Source organism: Vulpes lagopus, chromosome 12, assembly GCF_018345385.1.
Source record: "Vulpes lagopus strain Blue_001 chromosome 12, ASM1834538v1, whole genome shotgun sequence".
NCBI classification, from domain to species: Eukaryota; Metazoa; Chordata; class Mammalia; order Carnivora; family Canidae; genus Vulpes; species Vulpes lagopus.
The window spans coordinates 23,484,929-23,497,990 of NC_054835.1; the positions used below are offsets into that span (position 1 = coordinate 23,484,929).

The 13,062-nt window shown below is 41.7% G+C and overlaps 1 protein-coding gene and 1 pseudogene across 2 annotated transcripts in view; one reads left to right on the forward strand and one right to left on the reverse strand.

Moving 5' to 3' along the window:
- The window catches only part of AP2B1 (adaptor related protein complex 2 subunit beta 1), a 132,785-nt gene that overhangs the window by 117,303 nt on the left and 2,420 nt on the right, over positions 1 to 13,062 (forward strand). For both annotated transcript variants that reach the window (XM_041724558.1, XM_041724559.1), the window contains 3 exons: positions 827 to 911; positions 1,853 to 1,939; positions 8,134 to 8,288. In XM_041724558.1, the coding sequence (XP_041580492.1) occupies positions 827 to 911; positions 1,853 to 1,939; positions 8,134 to 8,288 (327 nt within the window). The remainder of the gene's footprint in view (positions 1 to 826; positions 912 to 1,852; positions 1,940 to 8,133; positions 8,289 to 13,062) is intronic.
- LOC121472913 lies at positions 8,349 to 12,191 on the reverse strand (annotated as a pseudogene).

The following is a 13,062-nucleotide window of genomic DNA, read 5'->3' on the forward strand; positions in this document are numbered from 1 at the left end:
ATACACCAATCACTGTCACCCTCAAATAAAAGTACTTATTGTAGCTTTTTAGAAATACAAACAGCATGCTCTGAACTGAAGGGATCGTGGTAGAATTGCAGCCTACCTAAATCAGAAGCTTGTATTGTGAGGAGAAAATACATTTCTTTGTGGCTTTTCCTTCTTCTAGTTGTCAGGTTTAACAAAGCGGTTGACCCAACAAGCTTTTTCTGACCGTAGGACTTAAGAAACAAGATTTATTTAAAAGCAACTTTAAAACTTATATCTAGGAAAGTGGGGAGGGGCACTGTATGGCACCAGGTCACTTGGAAAGAGGAAGAAATAAAAGTTTAGAGTAAATTTGCATTTGATCCTGGTTCTTCTATGCACTAGCAGTGTGATCCTATATCCATTGCTTAATCTTTCTGAACCTCCATTCCACATCTGCAAAGTAAGAGGAGAGTAACACCTACTTTGGGATGGTAATAATGAGAAGTAGAAGTGGTATCATTAACAGTACTTAGTAAGTGGTAACAGGAGCCTACTATTAATAACTATAGAAGCAAACAATAACTGAATGGGTTATTTTGGGTGCAGAACTTGTGCCTTCAGCTTATCCCTCCAGGGGCTGCTTCTGGAAGGACGTAGAGTTGCAGCTTATTGCAGAGGTCCGAAGTGGAATGAGTAAGGATGTGCTTTGCAGCATATGGGCTAGTAGGTCTTCATCTTAGGAGTCCCGCACTAAGAGGAAGGAAATAGAATGATATGTTTCTAGACACATATCATTCTTTCCCTCCTACCTGGCTTCCTATGATGTCCTAATTCTCCCTCATTTCTTTCCTGGCAGGTGGCTGTGAAAAACAATATTGACGTCTTCTACTTCAGCTGCCTCATCCCACTCAACGTGCTTTTTGTAGAAGATGGCAAAATGGGTAAGTACTTCCTCCTGTCCTTCTGCCAAATATACCTCTGCCCTTCCTCTGAATGTCAGGCCGAGCGAAGCCCAGAAGTACAAGTTTTTTTTTTGAGATTAAAAAAAATGGGAAGGGGGATAAAGCTGTTTTAAAGGTCTAATACTTGCTAATCATATTTATCCTCCTGAGTCACAGTTGTTCTTGCCTTGCTATTGGTCTCTATATCACATTGCCAGTTTTCTGAATAATCCAGTCACACCAGCATAGAGTAAGTAGTTTAGTGACAAGGAGATGTGGATTTGAGTCTCACCTTGACTGTGTATTCGCTGTGTGATTGTAACAAGGTGCTTAACTTTTCTGAGTCTCAGTTTCCAAGTTTGCAAAGCAGAAATAGTTATTATAAAGGCTGGGTGAGGTAATATATGCAAATTTAACACTTAGCCAGCCCTGTACTAAGTTCTTACTGTCTCAAAATAAGAACTCAATAATTCATAATAAACATTAATACTCCCCTTGTGGCTATTGATGTTTCTCTCTTCCCCTACTTATGAAATCACCATCTAATTAAACTCACTTATACTGATACATATTAATTATATTGGCACTTAATTGATTTGATCCTTATAATGGTTTTTTGGGTAGGGAAGCCAGATGTAATTATATGTGATGAAATTAAGGATCAGAAAGATCCCAAGACTTACCCAGAGTCATGAAAACAGTGGAGCCAAGACTATACCCTAGATGACACCTTCTTCCAGTGTGTCTTAGTGCTACTGATACAAGATTCATTGATGTGGAATGTGGCACCTCTGCATAGCTAAGAATTGGCTCCAGTTCCAGGCTGCTCCTGGATGTATTGTAAGAGCCAGCACTCCAAAAGAGAAATGGTGTGAGGCACTAGAAATCATAATATTGACAGACTGTGCACATCCTTTCTTTCCCTCTGCCTCCCCGTACAGAGCGCCAGGTCTTCCTTGCAACATGGAAGGATATTCCCAATGAAAATGAACTTCAGTTTCAGATTAAGGAATGTCATTTAAATGCTGGTGAGTAATGACTGAATTTCATGTGCATCTTACTAAGTATTTGAAAATGTTGTCTTACCTTTTCTTTCCACATCTACCTGTTTCTGGTGGGTACATGGTAGATATTTGATTTGGTAAACTGCTCTTGAAAAACGTGGTGTTTTGATATAAGTACTAGATTACTAGTACTAACAGATTTAGGAAACAAACTAGGATGGGTCCATCCACCCAGTTCAGTAGTTGAATGTGTGTTAGTCATGTCACTTGTGAGGCCTGTGGTGATCCTCGGGTGATTGAAGCGCCCCTTGAGGATATACATCCCCCCAGAGATGAAAAGGACTCTCATCCTTTGTATTAACCTCTGTGGTATTGAAAGAAAGGTGACTCTCTGAGATCCTTAGGTAGAATCTTGTGTTCATTATTAAATAAAAATATATCATAGTTGATTAAATTAGCCTCTTTTTTTCCTGGCCTTGAGTCAGCTTTCATATGGTGATACTAACCTCTTTAATCATCATTAAAAGGCCCTAGACCCTTCTGTAGTTAATTTTATTACTATAATAGAATATCAAGGCAGTTACCCAAGAGGAGAAATAGTAGCTATCAATCTCTAGGGCTTGATACCGATAGGGCTTATCTCACACAGTTTTCCCAGAAGTGGAAGGGCCCTGAGCTCTGTATTGTCCCACCTTGGTCCCATTTGCTCTTTTTTGAGATTAGTATAAGGCTTTCTGAGTTTGACTGAAAATGAGCCTGGTGCTTAGTCAGTGCCTTCTCTTTCTTTTATCTCTTTCTTCCTCGAGCATTGGTAGTTCTCAGATGGGGTTTCCTGCGTGCTGCCCTCCCAGTGTAGCTGGAGCATAACACTGGGAGGAAGAGGCAAAATGAAACTATGGAGAAGGGGGAGAAACTCACTGTCCTCTCCTTCCAACCCTTTCTTCTTAATTTTCATTTTTCGGAGCTCTGTGATTCATCCTCTGTGTTCAGACAAATCTCTTATGAGGCTTCCTGAGCCTTTGGAGAGGTGTCTGAGGAGGTAGTCTTCTGTAATTTCCGTTTTAGTAACTACTAAGTTGATTCTCTTCAGGAATACCACACATTTACCTTCTTCCTAACATATTCCTGCTCTAGGTTTCTCACCTTGACTGGTTATGTGTGTATGTTTATTAAGCAAAACTTAAGTTTTTGCTGCATTTTCACAAAAAATCATACTCAAATTGAGCTGCTTTTGGTGCCATATTCTAGGTAAATGACAGTGTTATCTGTCCTCTGTGAGACTCCCGGTCAGTTACTACAAACCTCATTTCATGAATGTAGGAGCTTGGGTATAAGCCATGCTTTTCAGGTGCAGAATCCAAAGTAGCTCATGGTGAGAACCAGAGCAGATCCTGTTAGAGAAGCAGCTTCCGTACCCATCTTGGAAGAGATACTTCATTGTAGTCACTCTTATGGTAATTGGTCTTATGGCAACATTTCTTGTATTACTGTCCTGAGAATACTTGTCCCTCAAAGAATAAAAGGAGGTTCTGTATCAGTTAAAGCTGAAAACTGCAGTGTGTGGCAAGCCTCTGCTAGAAGTTGCCCTTGCATGTGAGCAGACATAAAACCTGAGGACTTCACTGTTGAGGAAACCTGTTTAACTCAATGTTAATTGAATTTATTGATCATGGAATTTAAAATTACAAAATGCTTATTAACATCTTGTGGAACACAAGTGTTCCTTTTTTTTTTTTTTTTTTTTTTTTAAGATTTTCTCTTTAAGTAATCTTTACACCCAACATGGGACTCCAAGATCAAGAGTTGCTCCACTGGCTGACCCAGCCAGCTATCCCAACACCAATGCTCTTGAGCAAGATCTGAGAAACACTGGCCTATAGAGAACAAAGAAAAGCCAGAATAATTGGAAAGAAGGTTTGGTTTCAGACATCCAGTGTGAAAGAGAAATGCTTTTTCAAAAAGAAAAAAAAGTTTGGATGACTTCGGGTTTTAGTCTGGCCTGCCAAAATAATAAAGATCCCCCTGCTTCCAGATTGGAGTTCTGAACCCTTATTGTACCATCATTTATGATCTTTGCCAAAGAGGAGGTGTCTGGCCTTTCTCCCAGTGGGGCCGTGTCCTTTGCTGTAGCCTGGCACAGTTTTTCAGAAGCAAATTCAGTTTTGATCAGTTCTGCCATGGCTTCATGCCAGTTCCTCACTGCCTTGGGTGCTCCAAATACCAACGGATCAGTTTTTTAGTGACATACTACTTTATGGCAGTGCCACACATGGGGTGGAAAAGAAAACAGCCATTTTTGTTTTCTCTGGGAGCCAAAGGCCATCATTTTCCCCACACTAAATCAGTGCTAATCTTGCAGGACCACTTCCTGTACTAAATTCCTTTTCTAGCTTTTCCTCTGCATCCAGGGTCTGGAGTGGCCCAGCCTTTACATTTCTTTCCAGTCCTGAGGGTTCTATTAACAGTACGTTTCCAGGTTTGGTGCCTTCTGATTCAACACTTTGGGTCTAGCTGGGAGCTAAAAATACCATCCTTTCCAGCTGATCTGCCCTAATCACAACAGCACCAACACTTTAAATAGCTTTTCTGTGCCAGAGTAGACATTTGACAGATGGAACTCTGAGGGCTATAGGAAGTCACAGGCTTCAAGGACTTTACCAACCTAGCCTTTTTTTTTTTTTTAAGGATTTTATTTATTTATTCATGAGAGACAGAGAGAGAGGCAGAGACATAGACAGAGGGAGAATCAGGCTCCCTGCAAGGAGCCCGATGTGGGACTCGATCTCAGACCCCAGGGATCACGCCCTGAGCCGAAGGCAGATGCTCAACCACTGAGCCACACAGGTGTCCTCCAGCCTAGCCTTCTGCCTTTACTTTTGCTCTTCTATTTCTTTCTAGAGAAGAAACAAGAAACCCTCTTCCCATGCCTTAATAATGAATCCGATTTTAATAGAAAGATGTGTATGATAGGGGTGCTTGTGGGACCACTAGTTGTATAAACACTAGACAACTTTAAATCATGAAGGCACTACCGTATGGATCTCCCTGCTTGATAGCACTTATCATCTCTAGTGGTGTCAAGAGTTCTATATGAATCTGTTTGGCAGCCTACCATGATAGCTACATTTGGGGTTAGTGTCTGTCTGACACCACTATCTTAATAGCACAAGAATGAGCTGCAGCTCTAGAAGAGAATCTTTCCAGCAAGTAGTTTATAAGCCTGTTTTTTTAATTGTTTATTCTGAAAAGCTCAGTGGCATGTTGTATCTATACGTACAAGTTAGGCACTACAGTTAGGAACAGATCTTTCTTCTGGTGTGGGGACTTTGGTAGGGGTGAGTTCTGTTTCTCTGTTTTGCTGTAGTTCTATCCTGTGGAACATTTCATAAATGAAAGGCTTCGCTGACCAGCATTATAGTTTGGTTGCTCAAATGGTATAAAGTGTTGTTTTCAGCAGTCAGAGTAGTTTTGGACTTGGTTGGCCCCAAGTGCAAATTTCCTCTTCCCATTCTCTAATACAAGTACCGTCCTCACTCATTGCTGCTAAAAGTGTGACCTTAGCTACAGTAGGAAGATGAAGACCACATCCACACCTCCTCAGACTCAAAGAGCCAACTTTGGGAAAGAAGACAAATGAACTAGAAGAAATCACATCTGGAAGCAAGTATAAACCTATTTGACATCTTTTTTTTTTTTTTTTTTTTTTTTACTGTATCCTTTGAGGCAAATCTCCATGTCTTTACATTGCCTTCTCATTCTCAGACTCTCACAACAGTGGTAAGATGACATCTTATTTCCCAGGATTCAGGTAGATGAAAGGAAAAACTATGGCATTTTATCAAGAAGTATGTATATTCCAATCAAGGGGCACCTGGCTGGCTCAGTCAGAAGAGCATGTGGTTCTTGATCTCAGGGTCGTAAGTTTGAGCCTCTTGTTGGGTGTAGAGATTACTAAATAAGTAAATAAACTTTTAAAAAAACAACAGAAGTGTATCTCAGTTTGGCTGGGAAGCCTCCTTAAATCTGGTTCCCTTTGCTATTCTTTTTTTTTTTTTCCTTTGCTATTCTTAATAAGAACATTTAGCATAGTCTGATTACCCTTTCTTCTATGCGTCCTCAGGCTCAAACCTAATATCTAAGATTTATAAAATTGACTCACACATACTTATGTTCTGGAGCCCTCCCTTCATTTTAGTTTCTGGTAGAAATCTTATACAGCCATTCTGTAGGGGCAGAGCCAGGTCTCTGGCCAGAATGTTTCCTAAATGTATTAAAGTTTACCTTCATTCAGCTTGTTTATTATACCTGGCTGTTTGCCACGTTTTCTGATTCTGGAAGTATGTTTTTGTGCTTCCATTTCTTAGCCTGTCCTCTCTTCTGTAAGTGGTGAAATGATGAGAAGTTTATAGGAATCTGGGCCTGGCTGTGTACATGGTCTAAGAACGTGTCTGTGCCTGTGCAGCAAGGCAGCTCTTCAGTAAAGGCTCCTGTGTGTGTTTTCTGTTTCCTTGGAAATGGGCAAGAGCCTTGAAAGTTAGGAATGGCTTTTAGAACTTAAAACAAGCCCCCCCATGTCTTTGAAAACAAGACTTTCCTGTCAAAATGCATTAGCTAAACTCCAGCTGGTGGTGTTGCTTAGCAACTCTGTCTAAGCCGCCAGAGCCCTTCATTATGGGAAGCAAGGTGGCAGAACTGCCTGACCCCCGGGAAGGTGGTTAAAAAGCACATGGAGGCCCCTCCTCCAACAGTATTGCATATAGCAGCCCTGAGTTAGACTTTCTAGCTCCTTAAAGAAAGCCGGTTCTTAAGCTATAGTTGCTCTGCTTGGTGTTAGTGAAAACCTTGGAGGGAAAAGGGAAAGAGTCAAGTAACAGCTAAATGTGGTGCAGATGTCTAACGACTGGGCTTTCATGCCTCCTCCCCTGAGCTCTCATTGGTCTGAATGTTGGAGAAAGACACAGGAGCAAGAACTGCTTCCAAAATTAGCTCACATCCAAGTAGGTGGTGGTTAATGCCTTTGGCAATACATATGTGTCAGCATCTCCAGCCATGGAGCCAGAGGTTTATTCACAGGTGTTGATGGCAAGTACCCATTATGTACCGTGGGAAGTGTGGGGATGAAATGTTCCAGGACCCCTGTGCGCAGAAAGCTTCCTCTCTCAGAGCAGAGAGGCCAGCCATCATTTGCATCTCTTTCCTAGAGAGCACAACAGAATAGGATGGATTTTTATGTGGAGAATTCCTGTAGTCAGCATGAGTAATTTAGAATTCTCATGAGAAATGAACATCATAAACTATCAACAAAGCAGTGTGTATCATCTCTATTTTTCAAGTTTCTTTCTCTGATGCTTCAGCATCTTTCCTCTAAGCAGTAAGAGAACAAGAAGAGCAAAATGACCTTTCATTCCAGACTTTCATGTCTCTTTGATGTGGTAGTTACAGGGAAGACCTCAGATGCCAGCCTCTTCTCACCCTGGGTTGGTAACTGCAGAGGCCTCTGCTGGGACTAGCAGTCATGGCTCAGGGCATATAGAACCTGGTGGCATTCATCTTAGCACACCTTCAGTCTTTATCAAAGTCTTTGCTTAAGACTTTTTCTTTATTCATTTAGAGACATGATATTCCCTACAGGCCTAAAAAATCATTTACCTGCTTAAAAAAAAAAACTGTTAAGCATCCAGGTTAATAAATTTGACTTGCAGGATTTCTGCAACTCTGTGCCCTTTTCTAATCCTGGCAGTTGAGGCCAGAGTGGCTCACAGTGAAGTGAGTAGCGACTTGGGGAGTAAGTGTGGATTTGATCATCAGTCTGTGTATCCCTGTAGCTCTAGGATCAGTGTTCCAGAAATGAATATCAACATGGCAGTCACTGTGGCACCACCCATACACCCATTGCTGTCTTTGTCTTCTTCGGAGCATTTTTATCTGTCTAGCATCTAATTTAAGATCACCAACTCTGCTGATTCACCATAATCTCCACAGGTAACGTTTACACTAATGTTTAGTTGCACCTTACTCTTTTTTCTGCCCTGGAATCTGTTAGACACTTAAAGAGCCTCTTCCTCACCCTACGCTATTGTGGCAGAAGGGCTTTCTGAAATGACTCCTCAAGAGACTGTGGACATGTGGCTCGTAAGGACATGAGGACGTCAGAAAAGTTAAATGCATTTGTTTGATATTTTAACTGAAGGTGTTGGATTTTGAATCTGTGTTTCTAGACACTGTTTCCAGCAAATTACAGAACAACAACGTTTATACTATTGCCAAAAGGAATGTGGAAGGGCAGGACATGCTGTACCAATCCCTGAAGCTCACTAATGGTATCTGGATTTTGGCTGAGCTACGTATCCAGCCAGGAAACCCAAATTATACGGTAAGGCTTTTCTTGAAACCCAGATGGGATGGGTTTGAGGAGGGAAGTTTAATTGTTTAGCACTGTGGAAAGGACTGGGGGAGGTACTTCAGACCCCAGAGAGCCAAAAAAGCCGTTGATTAAGAAGTCCCCAGTCACCTCCTTGGAAGACCTTCTCCTAAGGAGGGCTGTGGACTTGCCCTGGTATAGGCTGAGCTACTCAAGATACTCACCTAGCATTTCTGTGCATGTGGTGCCCTAACAAGCCACTGAGAGGGTTGTTGACATAGCTCATTTTGACAAGGCCTTCTTTCCTGCTTTTGGCGGTCATGAGCTGCTAAGGCTGTCAGAGTCATAGACCTGTGAGTCCTGTTGTAGCAGCATCCTATGCCCCAAAGTGTCTGCTGAGAAAGGTGCAGCAAAACTGTAGTACACCTTTGGAAGACTACAAGGGGACTGTGGTGTGGAAGACTCCTTCAGCACCATACTGGACTAAAATTAAAGTTCTGGCAATATTTTTAGAGCAGGAGGGATTGCCTGGAAAGACAGAGACTGACCCTGCAGGCACCGGACATTTGTTTGCTCTAATGACTCTCCCAAAAGGATGCTGCTTGTCATCACATTTTGTAAAATAAAAGCCCTTGGGAGAGGGAAAACATCTTATTCTTATAATATCTTTGAGGTTTCTGTAGGCTATTTTGAAGGAAGGGACAGAGGAGAATACAGTTCAATATTGAGTAACTCTGAAAAAGCTGAACAGGAGATTAAGGGAGCCACAGGGCTGCATTCCTTAATTTTAACAGCCAATTCTGTTTTCTTTAGCGTACATCAAGGGAATACTACCACCCTGAACTGAGAATTCTTGGTGTTTTCCCCCTCTAGTTCCCTCCCTTGAAGCAGCTAGAAGAGCGTGTGCGTGTGTGTGCGCACGCGTGTGCATGCACACACACGCCCGTGTACATGCATAGGCACATGGGCTTGATTCTATCAAGCTAGATTTTTGTGAGTGGGAAACTTCAGGTTTCCTCCATGAAGTAGACACTCCTCCCACCCACCTTCTCCTCCAACAATCTCATCTTTTTTGGAAAGAAACTACCCCATCATTTACTTTGAGTTCCCCGAGAAAGGAAAAATCCCTTCTGTGTTGTTCCTGGAAGGGCATGTCTTCCTATAAAACCAAGATCTTGTAAGATAACTCCCTTTTCTTCCTTAGAAATGTGCTGAGAGAGAGAGAGCGTGTGTGCGTTTTGTTTTGTTTTATCTTTCATTTTATTGTATACATTCTTTCATCTCAGTTAAGTTAAAGAAGCATATGATTACTCCTAGTTTGAAGATAAGGAAACCAGAGTTAAGAATGATTAGTGACTTGGGGTGCCTGGGTGGCTCAAATAAGCATCTGACTCTTGATTTTGGCTCAGGTCATGATCTCAGGGTTGTTAAGATCAAGCCTCATGATGGGGGTTCCACGCCCAGCACAGAGCCTGCTTAGATTCTCTCTCCCTCCCCCACCCTCCAAAAAAAGAATAATTAGCAAGTTGTTCAAGATCATATAATTTGTTGATAGGTATGTTGTGCTTAGAATTTGGATCATCTCCTGACCCTTTCTACCGTATTCATTGTAAGGATAATGAGAATTTTGAAAAGGACCTCTTAATGTCACTATCTTAAACATAATTTGTTTAACTTTTTTTAACTTTTTATTTTGAAATAATCTGAGACCCACAAAAATTTTTAAAATGGTTCCAAGTTGCCATGTGTCTTTCACCCAGTTTTCCCCATTGATAAGATCTTACACACCCATAGTACATTTTCTTTCATTTTTTTAAAAAGTGGGTTCCATGCCCAGCATGGGTCTCAAACGGATGATCTGGAGATTGAGAAATGCATGCTTTATCAACTGAGCCAACCAGGCGCCCTCATAGTACGTTTTCAAACAGGAGATTGATTTTGGTACAACACTATTAACTATAGACCTTACTCAGATTTTACCAGGTCGTACATTACTGTTTGTTGTTGACAGTGGTGGTTGGGAAGTAGACAGCACTGCGCAGTCTTATCACATGTGCATAGATTTATATTACCACTACCACAGGCAGGACTTAGAACTGTTCCATCACCACAAAAAAATGATGTTCTTGCTGTCCCTTTATAGTTAGACTCTCACCCAGCCCTAAGCGTGGGCAACCACTCATGCTTTTTTCCATTACTATAATTTTGTCATTTGGAGAGTGTTATATAAATTTAAATTCATAGAATATGAAACCTTTTGAGATTTTTTTCCCCATTTATGATAATACCCTTGACATTCATTCAGGTTGTTAATGCATCAGTAGTTCTTTTTCATGACCAAGTAGTAGTCCCCTATGTGGATGTACTACAGTTTACCCATCCACCTGTTGAAGGTCATTTCTTCCCCTATATATATATAGTTTTTTCATTTTGACAGTTTTTATTTAAAGTCATATAGAAGATTCCTTTATTCCTGCTTCTTCTCAATTGTTTCTTCTTTATATTTGCCCCTTTCCTTTCCTACTTGGTGAGATTTGGCTTTATGTTCGGGGATCTTTTTGCAGTCGTTGTACAGTTTTACTCTAGTGATAACCACCTTGCCAGGGTCAGTGCCCACATGGACAGTTGCGCCATCCACCTTCTCTTGCAGCACTCATTCAGTGTAGGTGAGATATTTCTTTCTGTAAACCTGAACTACTTTGCCAATTTGCTGACCTTTGTAAAGTGTCCTCACACAACCCGTACTTCATCATCCTTTCAGATGGGCATGGATCGCACATTGTACTTCTGTCTCAGCTCTTTGGAAAGAGGGGAAAACATAAGCTTCCTGTAAATGTGGGAGGGTACATTGAAATGCCTTTTATGGTTCCTGCTCCAGTCAGAAGTCACAAAGGGATTGAACTTCATTTTGGCTGCTGGTGCTTCAGAAATGGCTGCAAAAGGAAAGGGCCCCCAAATATTTTTTAATTTTTATTTTGAGATAATTATAGATTTATGTGCACTTGTAAGAATCCAGTGGGATTTTGTTCTCATGGTGCCCCCTTTTTTTAAAGATTTGTTTGCTTATTTGAGAGAGAGAGGGAGAGGGAGAGAGATAGAATGTCAAGCAGACTCCCCAGTGAGCACAGAGCCCAACATAGGGCTTGATCTCACAACCCTGAGGTCATTACCTGAGCCAAAACCAAGAGTTGGATGCTTAACCCACCGAGCCACCCAGATTCCCTGACTCATGGTGCCTTTTTATAGCCATACCCACCTTCTTCTTTCCTTATATTTATAAATGGTAAATTTGTTTATACTTCCTTCTCCTTTTTCCTGTTTTCCATCCATCTGGTGACTAGGTTCCTTCTGCCCACAGAACAATCCAAATTTTCCATCACAACATCTGACACAGACCTAATCCATTCCCCTAAATGGTGCTGCAGACTTCAGAATCCCTCAGGTCCATTCCCTTCCCTCCATCATGCTAAACACCCATTACAATATTCATGAAAGGAAATCTGGGGGAATCCCTGGGTGGCTCAGCGGTTTAGCGCCTGCCTTTGGCCCAGGTCACGATCCTGGAGTCCCAGGATCCAGTCCCACGTCGGGGTCTCGGCATGGAGCCTGCTTCCCCCTCCTCCTGTGTTTCTGCCTCTCTCTCTCTCTCTCTCTCTCTCTCTCTCAAATAAATAAATAAATAAATGAATGAATCTTAAAAAAAAAAAAGAAAGAAAGAAAGGAAATCTGGTTGTGCCAGTACTAATGCATGAGGACTGATGGTTCCTTAGCCTCCTAAGAGGTTGATAAATCACTTTCCCCCACCCCTTACCCAGTTCTTACTGTATTTCATTAGGAAAGTATGTTTGTCTTGTAAGGATGAGGCCCTATCACTCCCAAGTTGCTGCATCTTATTTGGAAGATAACTTGTCTCTGATGGAAAAGTATGTATGTATTCCATACTGTAAACCAGAAGTGGATATGTTAAGTCCTTGGCTTACTTACCATGAGAGGTGACTCTTCTTTCCATGATGGTTCTAGATGGGTGACATTCCTGAGTGGTTGGAATTAAGGATGTGTCACACGGGATCCCTGGGTGGCGCAGCGGTTTGGCGCCTGCCTTTGGCCCAGGGCGCGATCCTGGAGACCCGGGATCGAATCCCACACCCGGGATCGAATCCCACACCCGGGATCGAGTCCCACATCGGGCTCCCGGTGCATGGAGCCTGCTTCTCCCTCTGCCTGTGTCTCTGCCTCTCTCTCTCTCTCTCTGTGACTATCATAAAATAATAAAATAAAAATTAAAAAAAAAAAAAAAAAAAAAAAAGGATGTGTCACAGAAGTAGACCAGTTCAAAAGTTAAAACCCTAGTAAGATCTCTTTTCCCTTAGGAGCCTTACAAAATGAGACCCAAAGTCCTAGATTTATTTTATAAGTCAGATTATTTAGCTGCTTTGTTCTTTATGTATGTTTCCCTTATACTTTCTTCAGGATTTAGCAAAATGCTTTTTCTTTCTTTTTAAAAAATTCATTCTAGCTTGTCTTCGTTATACTAGTTGGAAAGCAAAGGATAAGTTTAAGTCGAAACCTGACCCTTTGTTAAAGATTGGCATGGCTTAGGGAGGGGAGTATGATATGATACAAGGGGAGGGAAAGGGAGAGATTGATTGATTCTTCCTCATCACGCCCATCTGCCCCACCCCAAAGAGCAGCAGAAACTCCGATCCAGGCATGATCGATCCATGATGACTCCCCTGTCCTAGTGCTAGCCTTGGCAGATTGGGCTTCTGTAGGCAACATTTCCTTT